This window comes from Plectropomus leopardus, chromosome 13 (assembly GCF_026936395.1).
Source record: "Plectropomus leopardus strain MGB_pleo_1.0 chromosome 13, ASM2693639v1, whole genome shotgun sequence".
Taxonomy (NCBI): Eukaryota; Metazoa; Chordata; class Actinopteri; order Perciformes; family Serranidae; genus Plectropomus; species Plectropomus leopardus.
Genome location: NC_142188.1, coordinates 33,525,362 through 33,549,384, shown reverse-complemented (window position 1 = coordinate 33,549,384; position 24,023 = coordinate 33,525,362). Strand labels below are relative to the sequence as shown.

The following is a 24,023-nucleotide window of genomic DNA, read 5'->3' as shown; positions in this document are numbered from 1 at the left end:
GCTTACATCACAAGACAGTTGCTTTATTTAAAACTATTCATTAAGAAATACAGGCTAATGAGAAATCATTCACATACGTGGTATGTTTAAAAGCTTCACTCCCACACAGCGCTCAGCACTGCGGGAAACATTCCCGTGTGCATCAGAAACTGCTGATTAAATTCATGTCCGTCTGAGGTGAGCCTGCCGGCAGGTTGTCTTTGACTGGAGACATGGGCTTTCCTTTCTTACTGGGAATCATCTTCTGGGTATCCCTGAAAAACACAAGAGGACTGCTTTAGAGTTGTTACAAACTATGTCACTCAAATGTTTACGCTAGTTGATCAATGCTATTGATAAAGCATTGGCTTTTTCCTTGTCAAAGTTTTATTGCACTCAGTATGCATGGGTGGTATCACAGTATTACAGTATACCAGGGTATTTAGAAATCCTGAAGGTTTGTTTTTGAACTCCACCATAAATATAGGCACCTCTCTTTCTGTTAAAGTCACTGTATTGTAACACAATCTCACTTTCTATTATGTCAATGGCAAAACTGCAAGTCATCTTTGATTATAAATGCTAATAAGTTGTTCCTGGCTGCAGCTGTATCCTGTGAACTGCATACTGTGGTATGACAACTGATGGTTATCATTCCGCCTACATTTGCTTTTTTGTGATGACAAAGACCTGAGTGGAGCAGGCTTGGCAATGCAGAATGTAAAATGAGAAGCAGTTATAGGGTACATCTTGATTGTATCTTAGAAACAAACAAATCCTCACACATGTCACAGTCATGACTGTTGATATCAGTCCCAACCAGGACTGTAACAGTGTATTTGCGGTGAGGGGCAGGACTGTGGCGCTGAAGAAATTTCCCCTGCAGCGACTGAGGTTGGTGCAACAGCATGATGCATGGTACTTGCCCTTTTTTTTGTTTTGTAAATGACTGCATTTATCCTGACTTAGTGTTTTGTAAACAAGTTTTACTGTTAGGCTTTTATAAGGTACATAGTAAAGAAATAAATTACAAAAGTGTTTTTTGTTAAATACAGAACACAGAGGGGTAACGTGTTGCAATGAGAGGTGCAGCCATTCTTTTTTGCAGAGACACTTTGGTGGTGTCTGGTTGTTATGAATCTGGTTTTAACAGACGGCGTCACATCACTCCAGTCCTCGCTTCCCTCCACTGACTCCCTGTTCGTTTTAGAATTGATTTTAAGATTTTACTAATCACTTTTAAAGCTCATTTGGGTCTGCCCCCAGTTACATAACAAAAATGTTAACCCCATATGAGCCAGTTTACAGCCTCAGATCTTTAGGTGGGGCCTCCTGGCTGTTCCAAAGTCGAGGCTTAAAACTAAAGGCAACGGTGTCTGCAATCAGTCATCCCCATGACCTTGAGATTTGAACTCCAAAATCTAATCAGGTCATCCTTGAGTCAAAGTGGATATTTGTACTAAATCTGAAGTAATTTTCTTAAGACATCATGATCACATGAATGGGATGGACAGACAGGCGTATGTGCAGAGAGATGGACAACCCAAAAACAGATTGCATCTGGCCTTGGCTATTGTTGCTGCTGCAGTGTTAAAAAACAAGTTGTGGTGTCAGCTTGCCATTCCCCGCAGTTGGTTTATCAATGGGAAGGTATTGTGATGCTGCAGTTATCACGCAAGCTCTACAGAACCTTCATGGCACGGAGGTCACTGTCCGGTGCACACAGCTGACTACTGTATGTACTGTGGATTGATTCACATAATGTGGACCCAAAGCTCACAAGCAAGAGTTCAGCCCCAAAAACATTTAGCTGAACGCTGTTTGCAACCTGCTGAGATTAGCACAACAAGCTGATTAGCGTGCGAGTCAGTCACACTAAGGCAAGCGCAAATGAAGTAGCAGAGCTGAAAGACCCACCTGCGGGTTCCTGTTTGGCTACAACAGCAACAGAGAGAGACAGCTGTGTGTAAGACGAGGGCAGTGTCTGTTGTAGGGGATGTGAATGAAAATGAGCAGCACACAAATGCAAAACCACAAGAGGACGAACAGAATGAACTGTGTGCCATTACACCCCGAGTCACGACTGGTTAACAAAGCTGTCATTCACCAATGCAGTAAGATGAATGTTTGTAAAGTTAAAAAATATACCGTACATGTCAATCATGTGTGCAGGCAGTGGGAGTGTAGGATGAGGCATCCAGTATGTATGGATACATCCCTGATAAGCATTCAGATGATGTGTTTTGAATTTTTGTTAGAACTATCAACTTTTATAATGTCCATCATGTTTACTTGGCAACTTTCGTTTTAAACAAGATTACTCAAACTATGTAAAGAAATGGAATAGAATCATATTCAAATATTCTCCTCATTTACAAAGAAACTTGAGTAAGTTTGTCTTTTACTTTTTGAAGCTGAAGTTCTTCCAGAGGCTGCTGATGGTGGCCTGGACACCAGGGTTGTTCTCGTTATTAGAGGAAAAGGTTTTTTTCCCTGAACCCAAAGATTTTTTCCTCAGTCCGCTGGCCCTGGCTGGGCCCAACTTTGGCACCTTCCCTGCAGGACTGTGGCTGCTGGACTGTGGCTTCAACAGACCTGAAACCTGGAGGGAGAAACACCATGCAGGAGAGATGAGATTAAAACAGGAAAACAAACACAATGTTTTACTGCTGAAAAAAATGACTTGAACTTCATTTTTTTCTTCACTGTGAACTGAATAACAAAATCCACAAGTGAGTGACAGTGAATAGCAGTCCCATGTCTGTATGAAGTACAGGGCCAGGACAATGTTAGCCAAGCTTAGCATAATCACCAGCAGCAGCTGCAAACAGCTAGCCTGGCTCTGTCCAGTGATATAAAGTACACATACTAGGGCTGGACCCAAATACTGGGGTATACGTTAATTGGGTAGGTATTGGTTTTTTAATTTAGGCATTAGGATATACTTTTCTCTTTTCACTGTTTGTGACTGTGAAAAGATTCTCTCCATACCCTTTCCCATGCCCAGATCCCCAAAAGCAGTCGCTGTCAGCCGGCCTGATTAGGTCACCTGCGCCTTAACAGCCTGAGTGAAGCTGTCAGGTGTTTAATCTCCACTGTTACCAGTGAATTGTCTCACAAAAATAGCATTTTTTTATAAACCAGGTTTTGTGTTTGTATTTTGTCACCTGGTTTATTGATAATAATACTGTTTAGCTCTTTGATCACCGGGGTCATAGTGACTGCTGGTAGCCTGAGCTAAGGAGAGGGGGATGGCTCAGCAGTCTGAACTCCTCTGACTGTTGCTGGGTGATCAGATACTGGTAACAAAGAAATGGAGGATTGGCAAGTATTAATTATCCTAGAGATAGGACTTAGGTAATTCTGGCACACCTCTATATATTTTGCCATGTAGATATTGATGTTGGCCTGAGGTTTAAGTGTAATTTCCCTCTCCTGGTTTTCCGTAACCCTATGCAGTGGATGAGTCTGATTAGGGAGGAGCGAGGAGGGGTTATCAGAGCCACCTAGACATTGACTGGACTGACTGAAACACTGGATAGGCTGTTGTACTGTGTAACTGTCAGAGTTAAGACACTAAAGTGTCTTGACTTTGTGTTTTTATGGGCCATGTGGTCATGGTGATGTACAGCCACTCACACTGCAGAAATTTAGCAGATTGGCCGCCTGCGATTACTGTCCAATGGTGTGCAGTCTCCGCCTACTCAGTGCACTGCAGGTGCACTGTAATAGTGCAGACCCACAACCTCCATTGCACCTCAGAGATGAGACAACTCTGTCCCTCTTGTCTGCGTATTGTACGTTACATACAGAACGGTGAGGCGGCATAACAGCGCCTCATCGTTCTGATGTAAGGCGCCGTTATGAACAGGCTGTGTGAAAGTGTCTATGGTTCTACAATCACAGAGCATGTAGACTAGTTGTTTGTAGAGTACGTATAGCTTTACTCAATTATTGTGGCAGTATATTAAATATATATTTATTTCCAGAATCAATCACTCTTTTTGACAGCATATTCATAACATGCTTTCCTTATTAAGAACATTACATGAAGAATTTATTAGTTGGATGATAATAGTAACATATCAAGCCCATACTAATGAAATTATTTTGGGGTTAACAGCTCTATAAGGTTGACACAACCCTCCTCCATCGCAAAGAAATTTTGGGAACACAATGGGCTTTTGCATTTCTTGATAGGACAGATTGAGTGTGAAAGGGGGAGAGAAAGGAGGGGATGACATGCAGCAAAGGGCTGAGGTCGGAACCAAACCTGCGGCTACTGTGGCGAGGACGTAGCCTCTGTACCTCTGCCCCCGCAGTTTGACAAATTTTACAAAATGTCAGATGTAACTCAGGCACGAACACACCTTTGATCCGAGCACACAGGCTTTCTTATCTGCTTCTGTTGAATGTGTGGGACTCTGCTCTGCCTCAAAATCTTTGCCTGAGCTCATTTCCTGAGGAAATACATGAAAGTCATGTAAGAACACAGAGACATGCAACCAAAATAGCCTTCTGCACTTTGCATACCCACTCATGGGCAAACAGGGGGTGGATAGAGATTTATAAAGGTAGTGGGGATTTCTATCAACATACACAGGCTGCATGGTTCTGGTGGGAGGAGGAAAAGCTGGAGATGAGGACTTCCTCTTTGTGGCAGATGAGGTTAGGCTGCGACTGGGAAAAGTAGGCGCTGTCCTGTGAGCAGGGGGGCTCTGGGTGATCATCCTTTTCCTCTGGGTTTCCATCGGTGGAGGAGTGACGTGTGGGTGACGTGTCCTCAGAGAGTCTGTGGTACTTTGTGGACGAGGAAAAACTCTCCTTCTTATAGTGAAACTGCTGCAGGGCACTCAGGCCTGAAGCGGACTTTGCCATTTTCGATGGTTCATTTGAGGAGGAGCTGCCAGACCAGTGAAACAGCCTGAGACCCTGACTGGCTGACCTGGGAGATGTGGTGCTCGGTGATGGAGGTGGGCTGGGGGTGTCTATGGATGGGACATCGGGACCATTGCTGTCTTTGGTCTGTGTGCTGAGAGAATTGTCCTGAGAGGGGCTCACAGCCTGAGGGGAATCCTCTTGAGCACACTCCTTAGAGCTGAGGCTGGCTGCTGAACTGACACGGCTGAAGAATCTAAACATGGGAATAAAAACAACCACATCAGGAGAATGTTCACTGTTAACCCTTCTGCAAGTTAAAGGGATAGTTCGGATTTTTTTTAAATGGAGTTGTATGAGGAACTTATCCATGGACAGCATGTTACAAACAGTATATGTCAGTCGGCACAACATCAGTTTGGAGAAGCAGACAGGGTTCTGACATGGAAGCTAAGCAATGTACTGCCTTGGACGGGTCAACCACAAAATGTATTTTAGCCACCTATAAAAATCAAGATCAGGTTAAATGTATGCTACATTGAGAGTATTTTCACTGCGTCACTTTAACACCAGACAGTGATTTCCAACAGGAAAAATGAAGCCTTTATATTGCTCCCTTCAGAGCCTGACTCCATTGAGAAAAACAGTAATTTAACCTCACTGAACATAGGAGCTGCTGGTCTGCCGCTGCTTTGATCAGTTAGTTAGTTTGTGTTATGGTGTGACTTTAGTGTTTTAAAGGGTTATTTCAGATTCACCAAAGGCAACAATAATACAAACTAACTAACTGATGGAAGCAGCAGAAGACCAGCAGCTGCTGTGTTCAATGAGCTAAAATTGCTTTTTTTTCTAAATGGGGTCTGGTTGCTTTGACGAAAGCATAGACGGCGATCTGTAGCAGTTATCAGCTTCCCTGTTGAAATGGGCCATCTGACAGAAAGGTAAGATGGTGAAAATACACTCAATATAGTGTACACTAGAGCCCATCTGATATATCAGATTACCTATATTAGCCTTTCACAGACATATCAGAGACTATCAGTATCGGCGTGTATTTTTACCGATATGCACCGATAAGAAAACTGTTTCTTATAGACCATATAACGCAGGAAACGATGCTTGGGTGGTTTAGAAATGGTTTCATTATATAGTTAGTCCAGCAGAGTGCACTCTGACTTCATTCTTTAGACTATTCTCAGCACTCTGACAGTGGAGCAGTCAGTCAAGATAGTTTTCACGGTAAGCCACATTGAAATATCTGTTCAGTTAATAAACAATGCCCTTTAAGGTAAAAAACAATGCAATTTTGCAAACTAACAAGACGGTCTAAGGTCCCAGGGTGACGGGAAGAGAAGACTACTAAAGTGCCGACTTTATTGCTATTTAGCGGCATTTCGGACCCTCTCGGCAGGTGTTATATTTAAAAAAGGACAAGAGACACATTTAACAACTTATTTAGATAATCAAGGAACAAGGAGGAAATATACTGTCATTTATTCCCATGCACGATGCACTCAGTAACTGCAGAACATTGCTGTAAGCGGTCAACAGGCCACCGTCTCCCCCCCTCTGTCCTCCTGAGCCGTGCGCGGGTGCGAGCGTGCATGCGTGTTCGTGAGAGACGGTGACAGGCGAATGAGAGGAGATGCTGCTCGCAATCGAATTCAGGTGTATTGAGTATTCAGCATGGTTATGTTGAAAGAATAAACTGATGTCTGATGTTTGATTGTTTCTAACTCCCAACAAGCAGAAAAACATGTTAATATGCAGAGATCACAACAAAGCCGTTAGGCCTACTTTGGGACTGTTCTGTAGCTGTGATGCTTCCTAACATTTTGGGGAATGTTTCACTCTGTAGTTCGACTATAACATTTGTGGAGGTCTAAACATGCTCAAAAACTCATGATTCTTGGTACGCACATCTGGACTGGTGAAAATTTTCATATTTTGGTGGATTTGGAAATGGGTATGGCAAAATGGCTCCAGAGCGCCCCCCTACGTGTAGCCCCAATGGCCTGTTTCACCTACAATTACAAAATCCAGTACACTTATGTATCGTGCCAAGCTGCACAAAAAAGCCTCTTGGACCTACCCCCCAAACCCAACAGAAAGTCTGCCATTTTGAATTTTGTGTGTGTGTTTTATGTGTCCATTCTCAACCCCTTGGTGAAGAAAACCTTCCCGACTGAAATTTCCCGTTATGTGGCGTACAATTTTGATGTTTTGCAAGAAAACAGGACATTATTGTAACTTTGGTGTACATTGTCCGATCTGCCTGAAACCTCATAGGCTTTATTAGGATTCCGCCTTGAACACATCTGTATGACAATATTGATTAGTCATAAAAGCGCCTCCTACTGGCAACAGGAAGTAAGCCTTAAGGGTCAATTATCATTGGATATACACAAGCCCCCAGGAAGTGTGCCATGCTCTGATGCAAACTTTTCATAGTGGCTGAAAGTGGAACTACAGCGTCACGTGATGCACACTGGCCCAGACAGACTTTTCCCCATTTGCTTAACATTGGGAAAGAGACGTCTTTAAATCACTGGATGATTTTTTTTTGAGACATGTTGACTTTTCAAAACGCATTTTTAAATAGTCATTATTCAAAACATAAAGTCCTAAAGACGTAAAATGCGCCATTTTCCGGATATAGAGATATTTCTCCAGACATAAAATGACCGCGCATCGGACCCGCGGGACTCCACCGTGTGCACGCGCATGTAACTCTTCTCGCTTCGTGCTGGGCGTAGTCATGGATATTTTTGAATAATAATTCATCATGTCAACCATCTTACAACACATCCACACACTGTTGGCTGTAAAGCCTGTAATATAGACGTCTTACCATGTCTGTACCATAGACTGTATATACGGTCTACGGTCTGTATTCAAACAACCGGTTACCAGTGAGCAGCGTGGAGCTCTGGTGACAGTTATTAAACGGTACTGAAGGGAGTATTTACTTAAAGTCGAGCTGTGTAATAATACATGGGACAATGTTACAAGGCACCATCTTTTATTATATTTTTGTGGGCACAACACTTTTAGATTCTGTTAATTTAATTTCGGTTGTGATTACAATATGATTCCCTGTTAAGTTGTATGTATATTTGTGTGTGTATAAAGAGATAGATATACCATTATCTGATCAGCACCGCTGTCGTTATACCGTTGATTAGTGGCTGTTGCTAAAAAGCTAAGCTACTATGAGAGGAATATTCTTGAACGAGTGCTGTTCGCTTCAAGCACTTGGGTCATCTGTGTGAGTGAGCCAGTGAGTTGGAGTCAGTGCTTGGGTACACTCGGCTGTCGTTAATCACTTCGACAGGGTCCAAACTCTTTGAGTATATTATATGACCTCCACAGAAATGAGAAACCTCTATAGCTTAAGTCCCACCAGTACCCCGACAAACGGGGGGGGGGTGTGTGCGACCCCTTAAAACGAGGGCTTTAATTTTTATTTATTCTTTTCTTTTTTATATCTGTGTGAAATGTCCAAGGGCATAGGGATGTTGAATGCTGTAAAGCCCTCTGAAGCAAACTATGTTTTGTGATAATAGGCTTTATAAATACAATTGAATTGAACTGAATTGAATTGTTAAACAAAAGTTGTTTGTTCAAGAAAGCAGCCTTCTTAGTACTTTTGCATCGTCATATTGGTGCAAAATCCACATAGAATTGATCTATTTTCATTCCAGCTCAAAAAAATTCTATATCAGTCACCATATCTGTGCATTTTTCCACCATAAAATCGGTTTCGGTCTCAAAAATCCCATATTGGTCAGGCTCTAGTGTACACTTAAACTTTTATTAAAAATTTTTAAGGTGGGACTTTTTTAGGCAGCTAAAACACATTTTGCTGCTGAGCCACTCCATAGCAGTACATTGTTTAGCTTTTGTGTCGGACTCCAATCTACTTCTCCAAACTGGAAGCGTGCTTACTGACATCTACTGTTTGTCATATATCAATTGGATGAGCACTCCAATATGGTTGTCAAGAAGTCAATACAGATACTAATCATAACTAAAAAATTCTATTGGATATGATACTCATTTGCAACAGTATTGATACCAACAGTGCCTTCTTCACCTCCTCACTTACACACAACTCCACACTCAGCAGCACTGCAGACAGGCAGGCTCACAGTCCCTCTCCTCACCAGCAGCTGAATACGTTAACTGTGGTCCACAACAGCGTCAGCTTGACTGTGGCATTAGGAGGAATTCTGAGAGGTTCGACTCGGCCATTCAACCCATTAATAAAACGTTGGATAAATATTGTTTTGCTGCTCACAGTTTTCCCTGTCACTGTGTGTGTGTGACAAGTGCCGCAGAAAAGGGGGGGGGGGGTCGATCAGAACATTGTGAAAACCTGGAGGGACTGACGAATGAGTCCGTCTGCAGTTCAATGAAGTAAGCACATCTTATCAATACCCCTCAAAGGTGAGGGACCAGAGCTGATTGCACATGCATCTTGCTGGCAGACTCCAGTTTTACATTATTGCATCCAACATGGAGAATGATGCTGCTTACGTTCATATTGGTGTGTGTCTGTAACCAGAAAGCAACTCGCAGTTACTCTATCCAGCAGTTTTCTCCAAGAAAAAGTTCCAATAACTTCCTCCCCCTAACGCCACAAAACGCCTCAGCTTGAAGCCCCATTACACAAGCATTTTTTCAAAAAAATTTTCATTTCCACTGAAATGCCTCAATCAGTGGATGTTTAAAGGGCAAAAGTCTTTTTTTTTTCATGTCAAGTTTCACTCTGACATGCAAAATCCTTTAAGGGAAAGGAGAACTGACAAGGACCAGAGAAAGCAATCGTATTGTTTCATCTATGTTGCACCACCCATCCTACTCTGCTGGAGCATATACTGCCACACAGTACAGGCAGAAAGTTTGCTGCTGAGACTCAGTCGCTGTAGCATGTTGCTGACTGGCTCAAGTAGCTCACCAGCAACAGAAGATTGGCAGCTAACTCTGCCAGAGGTCACAAATTTACCATTTTATGTGGTGGGGTTTCTACTTTGGACAGATCCAGGCTAGCTGTTTCTCCTTTACTAAGCTTAGCTCACCATATCCTGACTCAAGCTCTGGAGATGAAGCTCAAATATGAGACTAACCTCCTCCTCTCTTCTAATGTCATGCAGGGTTTCCCACACATTCATTCATTTACTGTTAAAGAATTTTCTTTAGACTTTTTCTTTTTGCCAGTAGAGCAGAGCCGTTTACACAGCTCTGCATCAGGCTAGCGACACTTTTTGTGTGTGGGTTATTTTTTTGGTGCGCCACGTTCAACGTCATGGAGAACAGGCAAATGGTAGAAAGCAGCATGGAAAGCTTTATGATGGTTTCTTTTCTTTATTTATCACTCAGTCAGTCTCTCTTTCAAACTCAGTGTAGAATAATGTGGATCATTGTTTTCGCGTTGCTTAGGAGAAGAAAGATGGTAATTAGTGGCGGCGTATCATTGCATCTTGCCAAGGAGCTGAAATTAGAGCACTCACCTAGGTGTTGTGTTTCCATCGATGCTGATCGGAAACAGAGGCAATAAATGCCCATGCAGATTGTACATGTTCCCATTGCATTAAAAAGCCATATGTTAGCAGGTGTGAGGTGTTTTTTGTGCAGAGGAAACTGGGCTAAACTATGTTTTGTTTTTTAGTTAATCAAGCTAGTTAGCCCTTATTGGGAGTCACCTGCTGCATGTGGTTTGGCCATCCTCCTCAGCTTCCTGGTTCCTCCTTTGAAGCAGGGTGGCAAAGCAGTTGCGTGGCCGGGGCGGACTGGTTAATGTTGGCTTGTCTGGATGCTGGTCTGACCTGGATCGCTTTTGACTGGAGCACGAGTACTGCTGCAGCACATCCTCGTCTGATACACTAGAGTCTATGGGAGGAAAAAGACAAGTACAGTTCAGAATTGTCTTCATTCCATCCATCCATCTTCATCAGCTTATCTGGGGCCAGGTCATGGCGGGAAGCAGGCTGAACAAGGCACTCCAGACATGCCTCTCCCCAGCAACACTCTCCAGCTCTATCTATCTATTTTTTGTAAATATTTTTAAATACTGTTTTTCTTAATAAGACAAACACTGAGACAATAATAAAACATTTAAAATGAAAAAAAGAAACAAAACAACATACAAAACTAGTCACTAATTCCTATGTGTACATGTCTATAACATAAAAACATAAGATTATTTAATTTTTTTAAGGAATTGCAGAAAAAATTAACACAAGCTGCAGTTCATGTTTAGTTAAGAAAATATGAAAAAATAGAGGTCTGCACTCTGAGGAAGAGCGTTTCTTAGCTCCGAACATCACTTATTTTCGCAGAATAAAATCCTTTACGGGGAGCTCCCTGGTGTGCGGACCTCTATTTTTTCACATTTTGGTTTATCTTGGATCCAGCACCCACTACTGGATGCATCTTTTTGATTCTCTGTGCGTAGTTAAGAAAATATCCCATTTTTAATTAATATACTGTAGCAACAAGTCACAAAAAACCCATTTATATCCTGTGGAGATGAGCAACTCTAAATCTATGCAGGTCAGTAAATTTTTCCACAACCTTACTTGTAATGATCATCAGCTATCATCACACTATCAGATGTTTGTGCAGCAGAGTATCTGTTTACACAGACTGTCAAATGAATACAGCAATCCAAACACTGCATGTATACAGCTTACCTCGAGGTCGTTTCACCTGCAGCTCTCTGCAGGACAGCCTGCGAGCATCCAGGCTGATGATTCTCTCCTTCCCCCTGGTGGACGGAGGCATGTCTGGGGAGGCAGCACATGTTGGCTTTAAGCCTGCTCCACCCCAGATACTGGGCCCAGTGGGGGCCGGTGAGCTGTTCCAGCTGCGACTGCAGGGTTTAGAGAGCTAAAAGGAAAATGTTCTAAATTAGAAGTTGTTCTAAATTAAATGTAACACTATTTGGATCATCAGGTCTCCTTTAAGCCTCTGAAACCTGGATTGAAATTAGTTTTCTTGGGGTGCTATTAGTTGCCTTTCACAAGCTATTTGGCCATTTGAAACCTAAGCAAACTGGTTTGATTTCTGTCATGGGGGAAAAAAGGCAATGACCTGCTGGGCTGGAAATGTCCCACAAATTGCAAGAAATTAGTAAAAGGTGACAAAAAAACTTACCTAAAGACTAGTTTTAAAAAAAAAAGAGGAGGATTAATCAAAAATGCATGACATAAAACAGAGGGAAATGTCCCAAAAACGAATTTAACATTTAAAGTTGTGTTACAGAAAAAATATATAACAAAATATTTAAAATAAATCTATTTTTGGGCACTTTTTGTAGGTCACTTTTATGTTTGTTTATTTTACTTTATTATGCTTATTTTCAGGTCATTCTCATGTAACTTTTTAAATATCCTTTTTGCTAATTTCTGGGCAGTGTCAGTGTTAAGTTGCTTGTTGCCTTATCCCTGTGGTTTTAAAAGAAGTCAAACCTATTTCCTCAGGTTTTATATGGTTAACTGACTGATTTGATACCTGTGGAATGGGCTTGTCTGGGCTGAAGTTGTCGATCTTCTCCATGGTGTTGATGTCGAGGTTTCCTAAGGCCATCTGGAGGCCCTTCTCATCTCCTAGATTACTGGATTCAACATCATCAAGGAAAAAATACTGTGCCAGTAATGAAGGAGAACTTACAAATTCCCATTTCTAAATAAAATATAACCAATGACACTTAACTGTTTCCAGTATTTTTCTAAAGGTGACACCATGGCAGGTGTGACTCAGGCAGAGGGATACAGTCCAGCGTAGCTGAGGATGGCCGGATCGATGTGCTCTGGGTAGGGGTTGAGCGGAACGACCTTCCTCCTCACGGGGTCAAACACCAGCTGGTAGAGGAAGGTGTTATTGGCTCTGATGAATCCCTCGATGTACTGCTCAGGAACAACTAGATTCATCTTGAGGTACTGGCCCATCTTTCTGATCACCTGACAGAGAAACCACAGCTCAATATAAACCACCCGCCACAAGCCTGAATTAGTACAATTACTGATTGACAACTTTTTAAAAATATTTTAGTTCTTTTCCTCCAGTCAACCAAGATTTTCTTTGGTTAACTATAGAGGCTGTGACACATCAGGCCCACAGTCGGCCATCCGCGCGTGTTGGGCCCGATGGTGTGAGTCCTTGGCCCTCGTCAACCTTTTTTCAGCTGATTCACCATGTTGAATTGGCGGCAGCAGCTGTGGAGTCTGTCGATAATGTCAATCACTCTGATTGGCTGTTCAGCTCAGAGCACAAGAGAAAGGGGAGTGAAAAATGTAAACAAATGGGGAAAATTAAGAAGGAGGGAGTGAGTGAGGTTGAAACAAAATTGTTATATGAGGACAGATTGTTTTTCCTTTAGCTATCAAGCAACAGAGACGTTTCCTGATGGGTTGTGTTGTTGTTCACCAGCGCACAGTAAATAAGCTTTGTTCTTTCAACATTGGGTTGTGTTGTTCATATGCTAACTATTACAGACTATTGCAGATGACCACTGTCTATTGGTATGGAGGGGTATTTCCTCCTCTCATGCAGGTGCAGAACACACTGTACACGCTTCTTGGCTATCAGTTTGGTGAGTTCCTGTGCAACTTTTTGGTCAAAATGGCGACGTGAGGGCAACACAGCGGTAGGCTTTTGTTGTCGCTAGTTCTCTTATTTTAGTTTTTTTGCACAAAGCTATAGATAAAATATTAAACAGTAAAATTGCAAAGTGAAGTTAACTGTGCAGGAGAGGAGAGAAGCACCCCATCAAATCAAAAATTGATTAAAACCCAGTAAAACAAAAAGCAGAACAAAAAGAACAAGAAAAAAATACATCAAAACAAAATAACATCAAATAGATTAAAAAAACATGTAGCAAAAAAGAAAAAAAAAAAGAAAAAATAAGAAAATACTTAGGACAAAATTTTGAATAATTTAAATGGGCAATAAATATACATATTATGCAGGTTTGGTGTGTCGGCACCTTAACTCTCCATGTCAGTCTATTCTTCTTAAAAGCGAGGAACATTTGGACACACTGCTTCAAATGAATGCATAATCCAACTTCACTCTCTCGCCGTCTGATCTCACCTTGAGGATATCAGGGTCTTTGGCCAGTCGCAGCAGTTTGCAGGCCTTGCCAAGGCCGATGCCATGTAGAGAGGCCAGGTAGTCACATCCAGAGAGGATGCACATGTAGCGAAACTTCTCCTCTGTGAAAACGTTCCCCAGAGAGCGACATCGGCCCATGTTGCTTTGGTCTATCTCCAGGCCGTTGCCTTGCTTGTCCATTTTAAGGATGACCTGCATGATGGTGAAAGGTGTTTGATTCAGAGGTCAGGGACAATGCAAGAGCAGCAGTGGTCTGAATAATAATATGGTATTTGCCAATATCACTATTTGTTCCACAGTATGATTACAATTCGTTTCAATTCAGGAGCCTGCGATCAACGAGACTACATCACATGCGCATTTAACACAATCTGCTGGAAGGAAGCTGCCACCCTTTCTGTTTTGCTTTTAACAGTAGGGTTCAATGTGTTAATTATGATGCAACTAAGGTCTGCACATAATGCGTTGTTTTTGTTTTTTAAATCACATTAATCACAGCCAACATTTCTGTCTTTTATAGGAGGCTCTGCCGAGCTGAGTTTTAAAGACAGAGTGATGATACTGGCATCACATGAAACTAAATGCTTTAAAGTTGTAAAATTCTCAGTGAGTCCTTTGACCTCTGACCTCCAGATATCTGAGAGAAAATGGGTTCTGTGGTTATTCATGAGTCTCCCCTTTACAGACATGCCCACTTTATGCTAGTCCCATGCAGTTTTTTTTTGCTCTCATTTGATTCGTAATCAAGAAATTCTGGTAAGGAGAGCTTTACCCTGTCAATGTCAAACTATTTTGGAATGCAAAATAATGTTATTAAAAACATTGTATCAAAAAATGCAATTATTGCAATTAACTATTGGAACTTTGCATTTTATTGCAATTTTAAAAATGTATCATTTGACATCCCCAGTTTTAACCATGGAAGATAAAAACAACATAAAGAACTGTAAATAACTGCAGCCTGTTCAGTGCAGTAAAGTTTAGTTTAAACTGGCACCTGTGGATCTGGTACTCGATACCTTTTTGCAGCCAAATGCCAGCAGGTCAGAGTCCTCTGTGATGACAGCCTGGGCCAAACCAGATTTAGAGAGGTACGCTAACTGAGCATCAGCTTCATACGGGGCCACAACACAGTCCACTCCTTTCGCCCTTGCAGCCTGTTTTGAAAAAAAAAGAAACAAAATTAAATATTTTCATAACCGAAGTTAACATGCAGCTTTGAAGAGAACTGTAGAGGGCTCTAATGGGTTTTGTGAACTTCTTCAAATGTATTCTGAGACTTCAAAATGATCAGGCAGTTTAGCCGAACTTTTAAATTATTACTGGATGGTAAATACTGCACAAGCCAAATTCAAAGAAAGTTGGGAGGTTGTTTGAAATATAAATAATGCTAATAAGGCTGTTGTAACAAGTCCTAGAATGTGTCTTGGCATTGTCTTGTTGGAATGAGCAGGGACGTCTCTGAAAAAGACATTATCTGGATGGCAGCATATGTTGCTCCAAACCTTATATGAAACTTTCAGCATTCATGGTGCCTTCACAGATGTACAACAAGTTACCCATGATGCCATGGGCTTACCATGTGGACACAAAGGTTGTCTCCCAAGGGGCCCCTCCCTGCAGCTCCTTACCATATGAAGAAAACATAATTCCGCATTCACTTTCTATGTACAGTATTCATCTATGGTTTGCTAATTTATTTATTTCTTAATGTATTTACTTATTTATTTACCAAGTTCAGCCTTGTACACCCAGGAGGAGTATCTCCTCTCTGACAGTCAAGTTGGTTCAAAGCCGGTCATCCTGAGGTGAGTCCTGTGGTTCTGTCAGGGGATGCAGTTTCAGCTAGAGAGCTGGTTGTTCTATCCAGGACTTTGACGGGTCTGGCTGGTACTTTGACCAACAGCAGGGCTAAGGTTTGCATCCTTGCCAGTGATGCCAATTTCATGTTGTGTGTGTCTAAAAAATGCAAATATTTTCGCCTGCTTTTCGGAAGTTGGGGTCAACGTTTTTTCTTTTAATGATTTACTTGGCTTTTACACTATTGGTCTTTGTCAGGTGGCTTATCACTCACAAAAGCTGCCGTGCTTTGGAATACACACACATAACGTGTAGAATCTTTTCTCTACTCCACTCTACAGTCTGTTTGACTATGTGGTGTGTGTTGTGTGTGCCAGGGCGAAGCCCTGCCCGAGCCGTCGAGAGTAGACCCAGACACAGTATGAAAAAAACATGATATGAATTACATATGCATATTTACTTTATTTTATTTATAAATAAAAAAACATGGCCCTGACTTTTTCTCTATGAAAAGTGACCTTAGATGACTGTTGTGATTTGGTGCTGTGTATAAAACAAAATTGGTCTGACTTTTCGGGGGTGTCTTATTTGGGGGGCAATATGATGGTAGAGGAAACATTGCATGTAGGGAGCAGCCGTCGAGTAAAGAAACTTATGATTTACTGTAGCCTGCCAGGAGATAAGAAGTTCTCACCTTAATAAGATTATGAGCCATGGCTGGGGTGATGTTTACACAGCGGGAAAAACAATCTCTGGCCTCGGACAGTTTGCCTTCACGTAGTAGCTGCCGGCCTCTCTGGAGGTTGCTTTCTCTGCGCCTAAAAGATGCATGAAGGAAACAGAATTAATAATGGAACACTTTGCACTGGGAGACGTTCTAACAGCACTTAAAACCAAATCTGAGTCGGATTTTCAAACAACATGAGAACTACAGAGAGATGATTAGTCCTAAAACAAAAAGCTATGTTTACAAAAAGACAACTGTGTGGAGGTAGTTATTCTGTGGTTCCACTGTGAGGAGCAAAGAGAAAAAGAGGACAAACTCTCTTAACTAGATTTTTAACACGTGGACCAAGCTTATCAAAAGTTATCAAAAGCTTGTTGATATCTCGCTGTCTTAAAGATAATGACGAATGAATTTCAGAAGAGCCGTGGCTCAGCACATGAATAGACTTCACTCTATCACCATGGGGCCAGGCATCATAACACTTGCAGGATATGTCCACAATCATACCTGAAACATACTCTGAATGTCCAACCATTAATATGTTTCATAACAATGTTGAACTATGTGTAGATTTAAAAAAAAAAAAAAAAAAAAAGCTCAATCGGGGACACCACCAATTTCAAACATAAGGATAATATTGTTACATTTTCTGAGACATTTTTCGTACCAAGAAAATCTCATACTGTTGCAACTCTAGTATGTGGCTCTGTGTAATGACCCATGTAGCCCTAACACCAGCAGGAAAGATGTCCACTCTCGTAAGCAACACAAATGCAAAAATGCGCCTATTTGGAGATTCTTTGGTTTTAAACCAAACGACAAAGTAGAGGGAAAGAATGTGAGGGAAGAGATTTGTAAGCTGCAGTGAGCAAGTCCAAACTAAAACCAAAGATCTCTGCTTCAATTTTTAAAACTCACCATACAACAGAATACATAAGACTGCTACTGACTGCATCCACAAAGCGCTGCCTGACCAAAACTCCTCCCACAGGGAACAATCCACCCTCATCATGTGGAAAAAAAACAGGCCTTTATCTGTCTTTTACCTATCATTCCATACATCAGTGTTATTAATTTTTGTTATTGAATTATAAGAAACATAAGCTGATTTGATCATATTACTGTAAAAATACCTCTTACTGCCTATACATTGTATCCACTTGTGGTTATTGCAACATATTGACTGTATATATATATATATATATATATATATATATATGCCTCACAGTGCTGGCAGACAGCAGTGAATGGTGGTTTTTTGTATGTGACTAAACTAATGCTGCTGATTTTGTTTGACATTTATCTATTTCATTTGCTGGTCTTACAGGGTGGTTTCCAGGCAAAGTCACCAACGCGTGCACACAGAGGGTAGAAAACAAATAAGAGAAACTGACAGCTTATGATGAAAACTACATTACTTGTTAAACTGCATGAACCACAGAAGTAACTGGTGAAAAATATTCATTATGTCAAAAGGGAACCAGTTAGCTCAAAGTGGATAATAATGATTTTCAGCACATTTCTGGATCATTTTCTGTTTTTTTTTTCATTTCTACTACTTCCTTTACTGCAGTAAAGGATCTGAGTACTTTCTCCACTATTGCCTGTTTGTTTAGTCACAGCAGCACACACTGCATCTCAGTGTACTGGCGTTATTGACAATCTCTCCTCCCCTCCTTAAGTGAGAAGCGCTGCTTCTGGGTAAATTTACGTTTTACCAAACATCTACCGCGCTATGTACCTTGGTTACGTGCAGTAGATATTTACAGATTTCTTTGCAGTAAACGTGAAATTCCCTGTGGTACCCGACCAGTGCCACTCATAACTCATTATCTGAGCCGAGCCGCAAGCTGGATAAAACAAGAATTGGTGGCCATCAAGGATCAATCAAAGAACAGAGTTATAATAACTGATGGTCATACGCTGCATTCCACGACACAACATACAGACCTGATGCAAAACGAAACGTGGTCAATCACTTTATGTGATGTAGTGACGGCAGTCTGTAGCACAGAAGGCATGTTTCAGCAGCCTGACCTCATTCAGAGGGTGCAGACCCCCCCCCTCCATTTCAAAAACAGATATACACCAATCACATAAATGATCTATCTTGGATATAAAACTGCTAACGACTGTACTCACTCTCTGCGAGCCTTTTCCACTTCCTGTTTTGAAGGCAGGTTACGTCCATCAAACACCAGAATTGGTTTGATACTAAAGGTCAGTAGCATGTCCACATATTTCATGCAGTACCACACATACCTGGGAATGGATACATTAAAAATTGTCAATATTGGTTTCCAGACAGTCAACTCTCATTACTAGATTACTGTTAGAGACATTTTTACAATAGAGGAAGTAGTTGTATATGGTTTAACTGTATTTGATTTGCTTGTTCAGTGCAGCATGCTGAACCCTGTAAAGCCTGAGCAAATTGGTTTGTTTCTTTCACAAAAAAGGGGAAGGGCAATGAGCAACTTATTAACAATATGGCCCAAGAATTAGAGGGAAATCTGTGAAAAAAAGTTACATGAAATAACCTGAAAATAAGCACAAAAAAGCCCCCCAAAAAAAGTGATTTTTAAAAAAAAATATGTATACTTTTTCTGTAACATAATTACGAATACAAAAATATAGTAAATATGAATATATTTTTGTTGCTTGTGTCACTTTTCTTAGGCTGTGTTCAGATGCCTTCCTTAAGCTGCTTAGCCTTTTGACCCTATGAAACCTATGAAACCTTGATTTCTTTGAAAATAAAAGAGAATGGATAAAAAAAGTAATGGCAAGTCTAGCAGGAAACATCCCAAAATTTCCAAGAAACCAGTAAAAGGTGACAAGAAAATCACCACAAAATCAGTGCACAAAAAGTATGGGGTGGGATGGGATATAAAAAAAATGTTCTACAACTATAGTTATAATTACTATAAGTTGAATTAAATAATATTATAGAAAAAAATGTTCATTTGACAAGTAATTATTTTAAGAACATTTCTGGGTCATTTTCTTTCTTTTTTTGTATATTTTCAGGTCATTTCATTGTTAGCTTTTTAATAATTTCTTGCTACTTTTGGCACCATGTCTTGTAAAGCTGCTCATTGCCTTCACCCCATGTTTTTGAAATAAATCGTACCAATTTTCACAGGTTTTAAAGGGTTAAAGGACATGTTAAAGCAGTTCTGAACATATTTAATTTTGCATTCAGCTCGAATAATTAAATGCTTACTGATCAGTGGGTTCCCCTTTAGCGAGTTTCTCTGCACATGAGAATGCTCCTTTGTGCAGCCAGCAGTACGTGTCCACAGCTACAGTCTGGCCTTTGTATTTCTTCACGCTGACGGGCTCTGCAGCATCTTTGATGAACTGCAGCAGTCCAGAGATTCCCATCCTCACCTGCTTATCTGAGCCACGCTGATTCAGAAACTGGAAGAGAAACAGGGAAATACTGATTAACACACATACTGTTAATCTTCTCACAATTTTGGTGAGGTAAAAGATTTACCCAAGACACAAAACAGCTGCACACAGGGGCTTCATATCCTCACATAGTAGCTATGTTGACATTGCAAAATTATCTTAATCTTTTTACATTTAGTAGGTCCTGCAGCTTACACTAAAAAGTTTGTACTATTGTGTAACAGTATGCCCTGAGCAGTTACTGCCACCGCGTGCTCCGTGGAATATCACGTTAACTGAATTTACAAGTTAGGAGCACATGCCAAAGTTGTGATTGTGCGTGGGACATTGGGTAATTTCGATGTTACCCGAGTTGCCCAGTTGTGATGTTTCCGTAACAATTTCAGGGCTGTAGAAATGGCAGAACGCATGGAAACAGTGTCAACAATTGCTGTAAAAAATGATATATTTTGTTCTTTTGTTCCTAATAGCTATCATTAACTTTAAGTAGTGTCACATTTTAGTATCTGCATCAATTAGCTGTAGCAAGCAAGCAAACTTTGAACTCTAAAGCATGACAGGCCAGTATACTAACACTGAAAACATTATTTTACAATACGAGTTGCTGACTTCGCGTCCTACATGCATAAACATGGCGGTCCAATCAATGTTTTGTCAGTGCTAAGAAACTTTTTAAATAATTTACATATTAAGTATCAATTTTTAATTGAATGTAAAGTGAAATATGGTATTAACATGAACTGCTGTCAATGTATAGAGACTTAGATTATGTTAGGGCTGCAACAACGAATCGATAAAATCGATTATTAAATGTGTTGGCAACAAATAAAATTATCGATTTGTTGTGTGTGCGATTATTACGTCACACGCTGACTGACTGTTTATAGCACATGCATGGCGGAGGCCGTTTCGTACAAAAACCAAAGGTTTGGGTGCACTTCACATTATGCAAAACAAGGAAGTGTGTGAGCTGCAAAATATGCAAAAGTGACACGGCATGGCACGCAAGCACGACGGTTACAATGCAGCATCTAAAATGAAAGAGAGGAGGAGGCGAGCTTAACCAGGTAAGTCTTGACAAAAAACCACAGGTATTTTCAGTTTTAAAGTAAGAAAACGTAACGGTTTGTTGTAAACACTGTTAACATTTAGTTTTGGAATTGTTTCATGTTTGATTTTGTTGTTATTTATTATTTATGATTTAATATTATTTTGACAGCTCAGGGATGTTAAAGCAACCGTCTGTTTATGCATCAATGATAATCTGTGTTTGAGCAAAGTGATGGCAGAAAATTGCTTATTTTATGATTATTTCTATTTTTTTTAAATCTGATTCGTCGATTAATCGAAAAAATAATCGACTGATTAACCGATTATCAAAATAATCATTAGTTGCAGCCCTAGATTTTATATAAAAAATAATGTAAAAAAAATAGAAAAAATATTTTTTTAAAAAATAATGTATATGACCGGAATAAACTGGATAAAACAACTATTAATCTCTTGTTTAAATGCTCTTCACATTAAAATACAACCCATCTTCTTTAGCTTCCATGCTGTGAAAAAAGCTCATGAACACAACAAAGTTGGACGAAAGACTTTCCAACTCAGAAACTACAATCCTCCGACATCAAATTTACACAGTATTTCACCCTCTTTGTCACATATCTGTTACCTTGGAGATAAATCACAATGCCAGTCACCGAACACACCAGAGAAGGAGATCAAACTCTGTGATGTACGTAGTTTTCAACCTTCTGAATGTTATTTTCATAGTTATGTCCTTTAGTTGTTTTCTAATTTTTATGATAATTTAGTTCATTTAACCATGTGAAACCTGGAGCGATATCACTTTGTCTGTCCTGCTTTCAGGTTGCTTCCATTGATTTTCAAAGAAATCGGGCTAATTTGCTCACGTTTCAAAGGGTTACCAATTCATTTAGTTTTCTGATTGCGATTTGACCGGTCATTAGTCACTTGAATGAGCTGCCATCAATCACTGTGGCTTCTGCCCGCTGTCAGTAACTTTCAATCAGCAGTCAGAGCAGTTCAGTTTTAGCGACCATACTGTCTATGGATGTGACATATTTTCCACAGTGCAGAGGATTGTGGGTCAGAATGACCAGAAAAGCATGCTGACTTGCAAACTACGAAATGCAACCAGATGTCGTAAAACATCCTGGTATTTTTGGCATACTGTATTTGATGTGCTCTATATCAGGACATACTAAATCTTTTTCTGGCATATTGAATAGCGTGGTGGTCTGGGTATTGGAGCGCAGAGTCAGACAGAAAATCTCAGGCAGCCAAAGGCACTGTCTCTCTCTTTTAATATTTTTGGGGGCAGTTTATGCCTTTATAAGACAGACACAATGGAGAGATAACAGGAAACGAAGATCCCCAGCCTGGCTTTTTCGACACTGATTGTAAGGTCTTGTAACTGTTTTAATTTTTATCTCATTTCATTACAAGTCTGAGGATTGTCTTTAGAAACATTTGATAAAATTAATACCATAACAACAGCATTTCCATTTTTCTGGTTGCTGAAACTATCCCATATTATCCTGTTGTCTGAAAAGAAACTGGGTTTGACAATTGATTTGTTACCCTGTTCACTTAATAATACATGGAATAACACAATCAACATTATATATATCAATATCTTCTGGTCATCTTCCTGCCACTTCTTTTTGGTTGGATACTTTTCAAAACATTTTGAAGAAGATGACACAGTAACAAAGTTATATATATTACTCATTTCTTACAATTCTAATTTCTTGGCTGATGAAAAGTATGTAATTTACTTTATTATTTTAACAAAATACGATATTTATAAAGTGCTTATAAGACTACCCTCCTTTTGTATATTAAAAGATACTAAAACTTTTGGAAACTTAAACTCAACAACTGTAAATCAGCAAAAACTATTACTACATTATTATAGCTACTGTTACTGCACTTTTGTTCTGTATATGAATAGTTATATTGTTGTTTTTTTACTTTACTTCTTTTTCTCCTCCTTTTCTTTCTGTAGTCTGTTGCCTTCCAAGGGATGTCAATTTGCAGTACTACTAACTCTGGCATATTTACATTTATTTTATACTGATGTCCATTAATATGTTGTGTCTCTTTTAAATAAACATTAAATTAAAATTAAATTAGATTATTTAGATATTTAAGCTTCTGTTTAGCAGAACCCAACGTTTTTTTTTTTAAATCGTCGCTCTTTATTTTCCTTAAATTGAATTTATTGTGCAATTAAATGTATTTTTATTTATTTTTTTATTATGAAATATAATTGAAATATAAGATAATGAAGTTCAAGAAAACAATCTGTATCTTGTGGTTCTGTTAACGGTCAGTTTAGACAAACTATATTGATAAAACCAAATTACATGCAGCCAACACATCAAATTCCTATTTTCGGGATAAACGTCTGTAAAGTAACGTCAGTTACCGGTTAACGTTAAGAAACTCTGCTGTCTTTATCCACCGAAACACAAGAGGGCTAAAGCTAGCTCACTATTTCAAATGGAGATCTCAGGTAACTGGAGACGCTCTTTGAGAATAAATGTGCGCCGAAAACCTTTAAAAGTATACATTCAATCTTACTGTGTTATAAAGCCGGTGTGTAACGTGTGTTAATAGGTCAGTAAATCTTAAATTTTGATATATAATGTAGAAATTCAACGTACAAGAAGAAAGTCTCCGTTCCGAGTGTAACACTGGTGTCATTATAGTTTCTTTTGAGTGCAGTGCACTTACAAACACAGCTGATTTTAATGATTAAAACTAAACGCGAAAATCAACTTATGTCAGGTAACTTACGTCAGTGTTAGCTGAACAAAGTGGACGGTTCCTTCGCTTTTTCAACCCTAACGGTGGTTTCAACCGGTGTCCGCGTGGGCTGCAGTCAGTCAAGGCGACACACACACAGAAGCGTTATAATGTCAACTTTAACGAATGCCTTAACTTACTTATTTTCTGTTATTTTTATCCGCACACCACGGCGGCTAGAGGACAGAAGCAGAGGCGAGTTTGGTTTTAGCGGCAAATGAGGACTCAGTATGAGCTGCGGCGATTGGCCAGATGGACAGAGAGGGCG

General features: G+C 40.1%; 1 protein-coding gene across 2 annotated transcripts; it reads right to left on the bottom strand.

The window, feature by feature from the left end:
* On the bottom strand, positions 1 to 24,023 carry exo1 (exonuclease 1). Of its 2 annotated transcripts, none has more exons than XM_042502349.2 (14): positions 23,896 to 24,023; positions 19,728 to 19,924; positions 18,644 to 18,763; positions 16,469 to 16,592; positions 14,994 to 15,131; positions 13,954 to 14,166; positions 12,634 to 12,821; positions 12,373 to 12,475; positions 11,553 to 11,748; positions 10,563 to 10,749; positions 4,579 to 5,113; positions 4,350 to 4,439; positions 2,385 to 2,581; positions 1 to 254 (listed from the first exon to the last, which is right to left on the bottom strand). In XM_042502349.2, the coding sequence occupies exons 2-14, from the start codon at positions 19,886 to 19,888 to the stop codon at positions 143 to 145; spliced, it is 2,364 nt and encodes a 787-aa protein (XP_042358283.1). In that variant the 5' UTR covers positions 19,889 to 19,924; positions 23,896 to 24,023; the 3' UTR covers positions 1 to 142. The 2 variants fall into 2 exon arrangements, with proteins under 2 accessions (XP_042358283.1, XP_042358282.1); XM_042502348.2 differs by having other exon boundaries at positions 23,747 to 23,998.

Excerpts from the sequence above, each read along its gene's own strand:
- exo1 (XM_042502349.2), bottom strand. The coding sequence starts at position 19,888 with ATGGGAATCTCTGGACTGCTGCAGTTCATCAAAGATGCTGCAGAGCCC. Across the intron at positions 12,476-12,633 it reads ATCCTCAGCTACGCTGGACT|TAATCTAGGAGATGAGAAGG; the intron begins GTATCCCTCTGC and ends TGTTGAATCCAG. Across the intron at positions 11,749-12,372 it reads CAGACAAGCCCATTCCACAG|CTCTCTAAACCCTGCAGTCG; the intron begins GTATCAAATCAG and ends TTTTCCTTTTAG.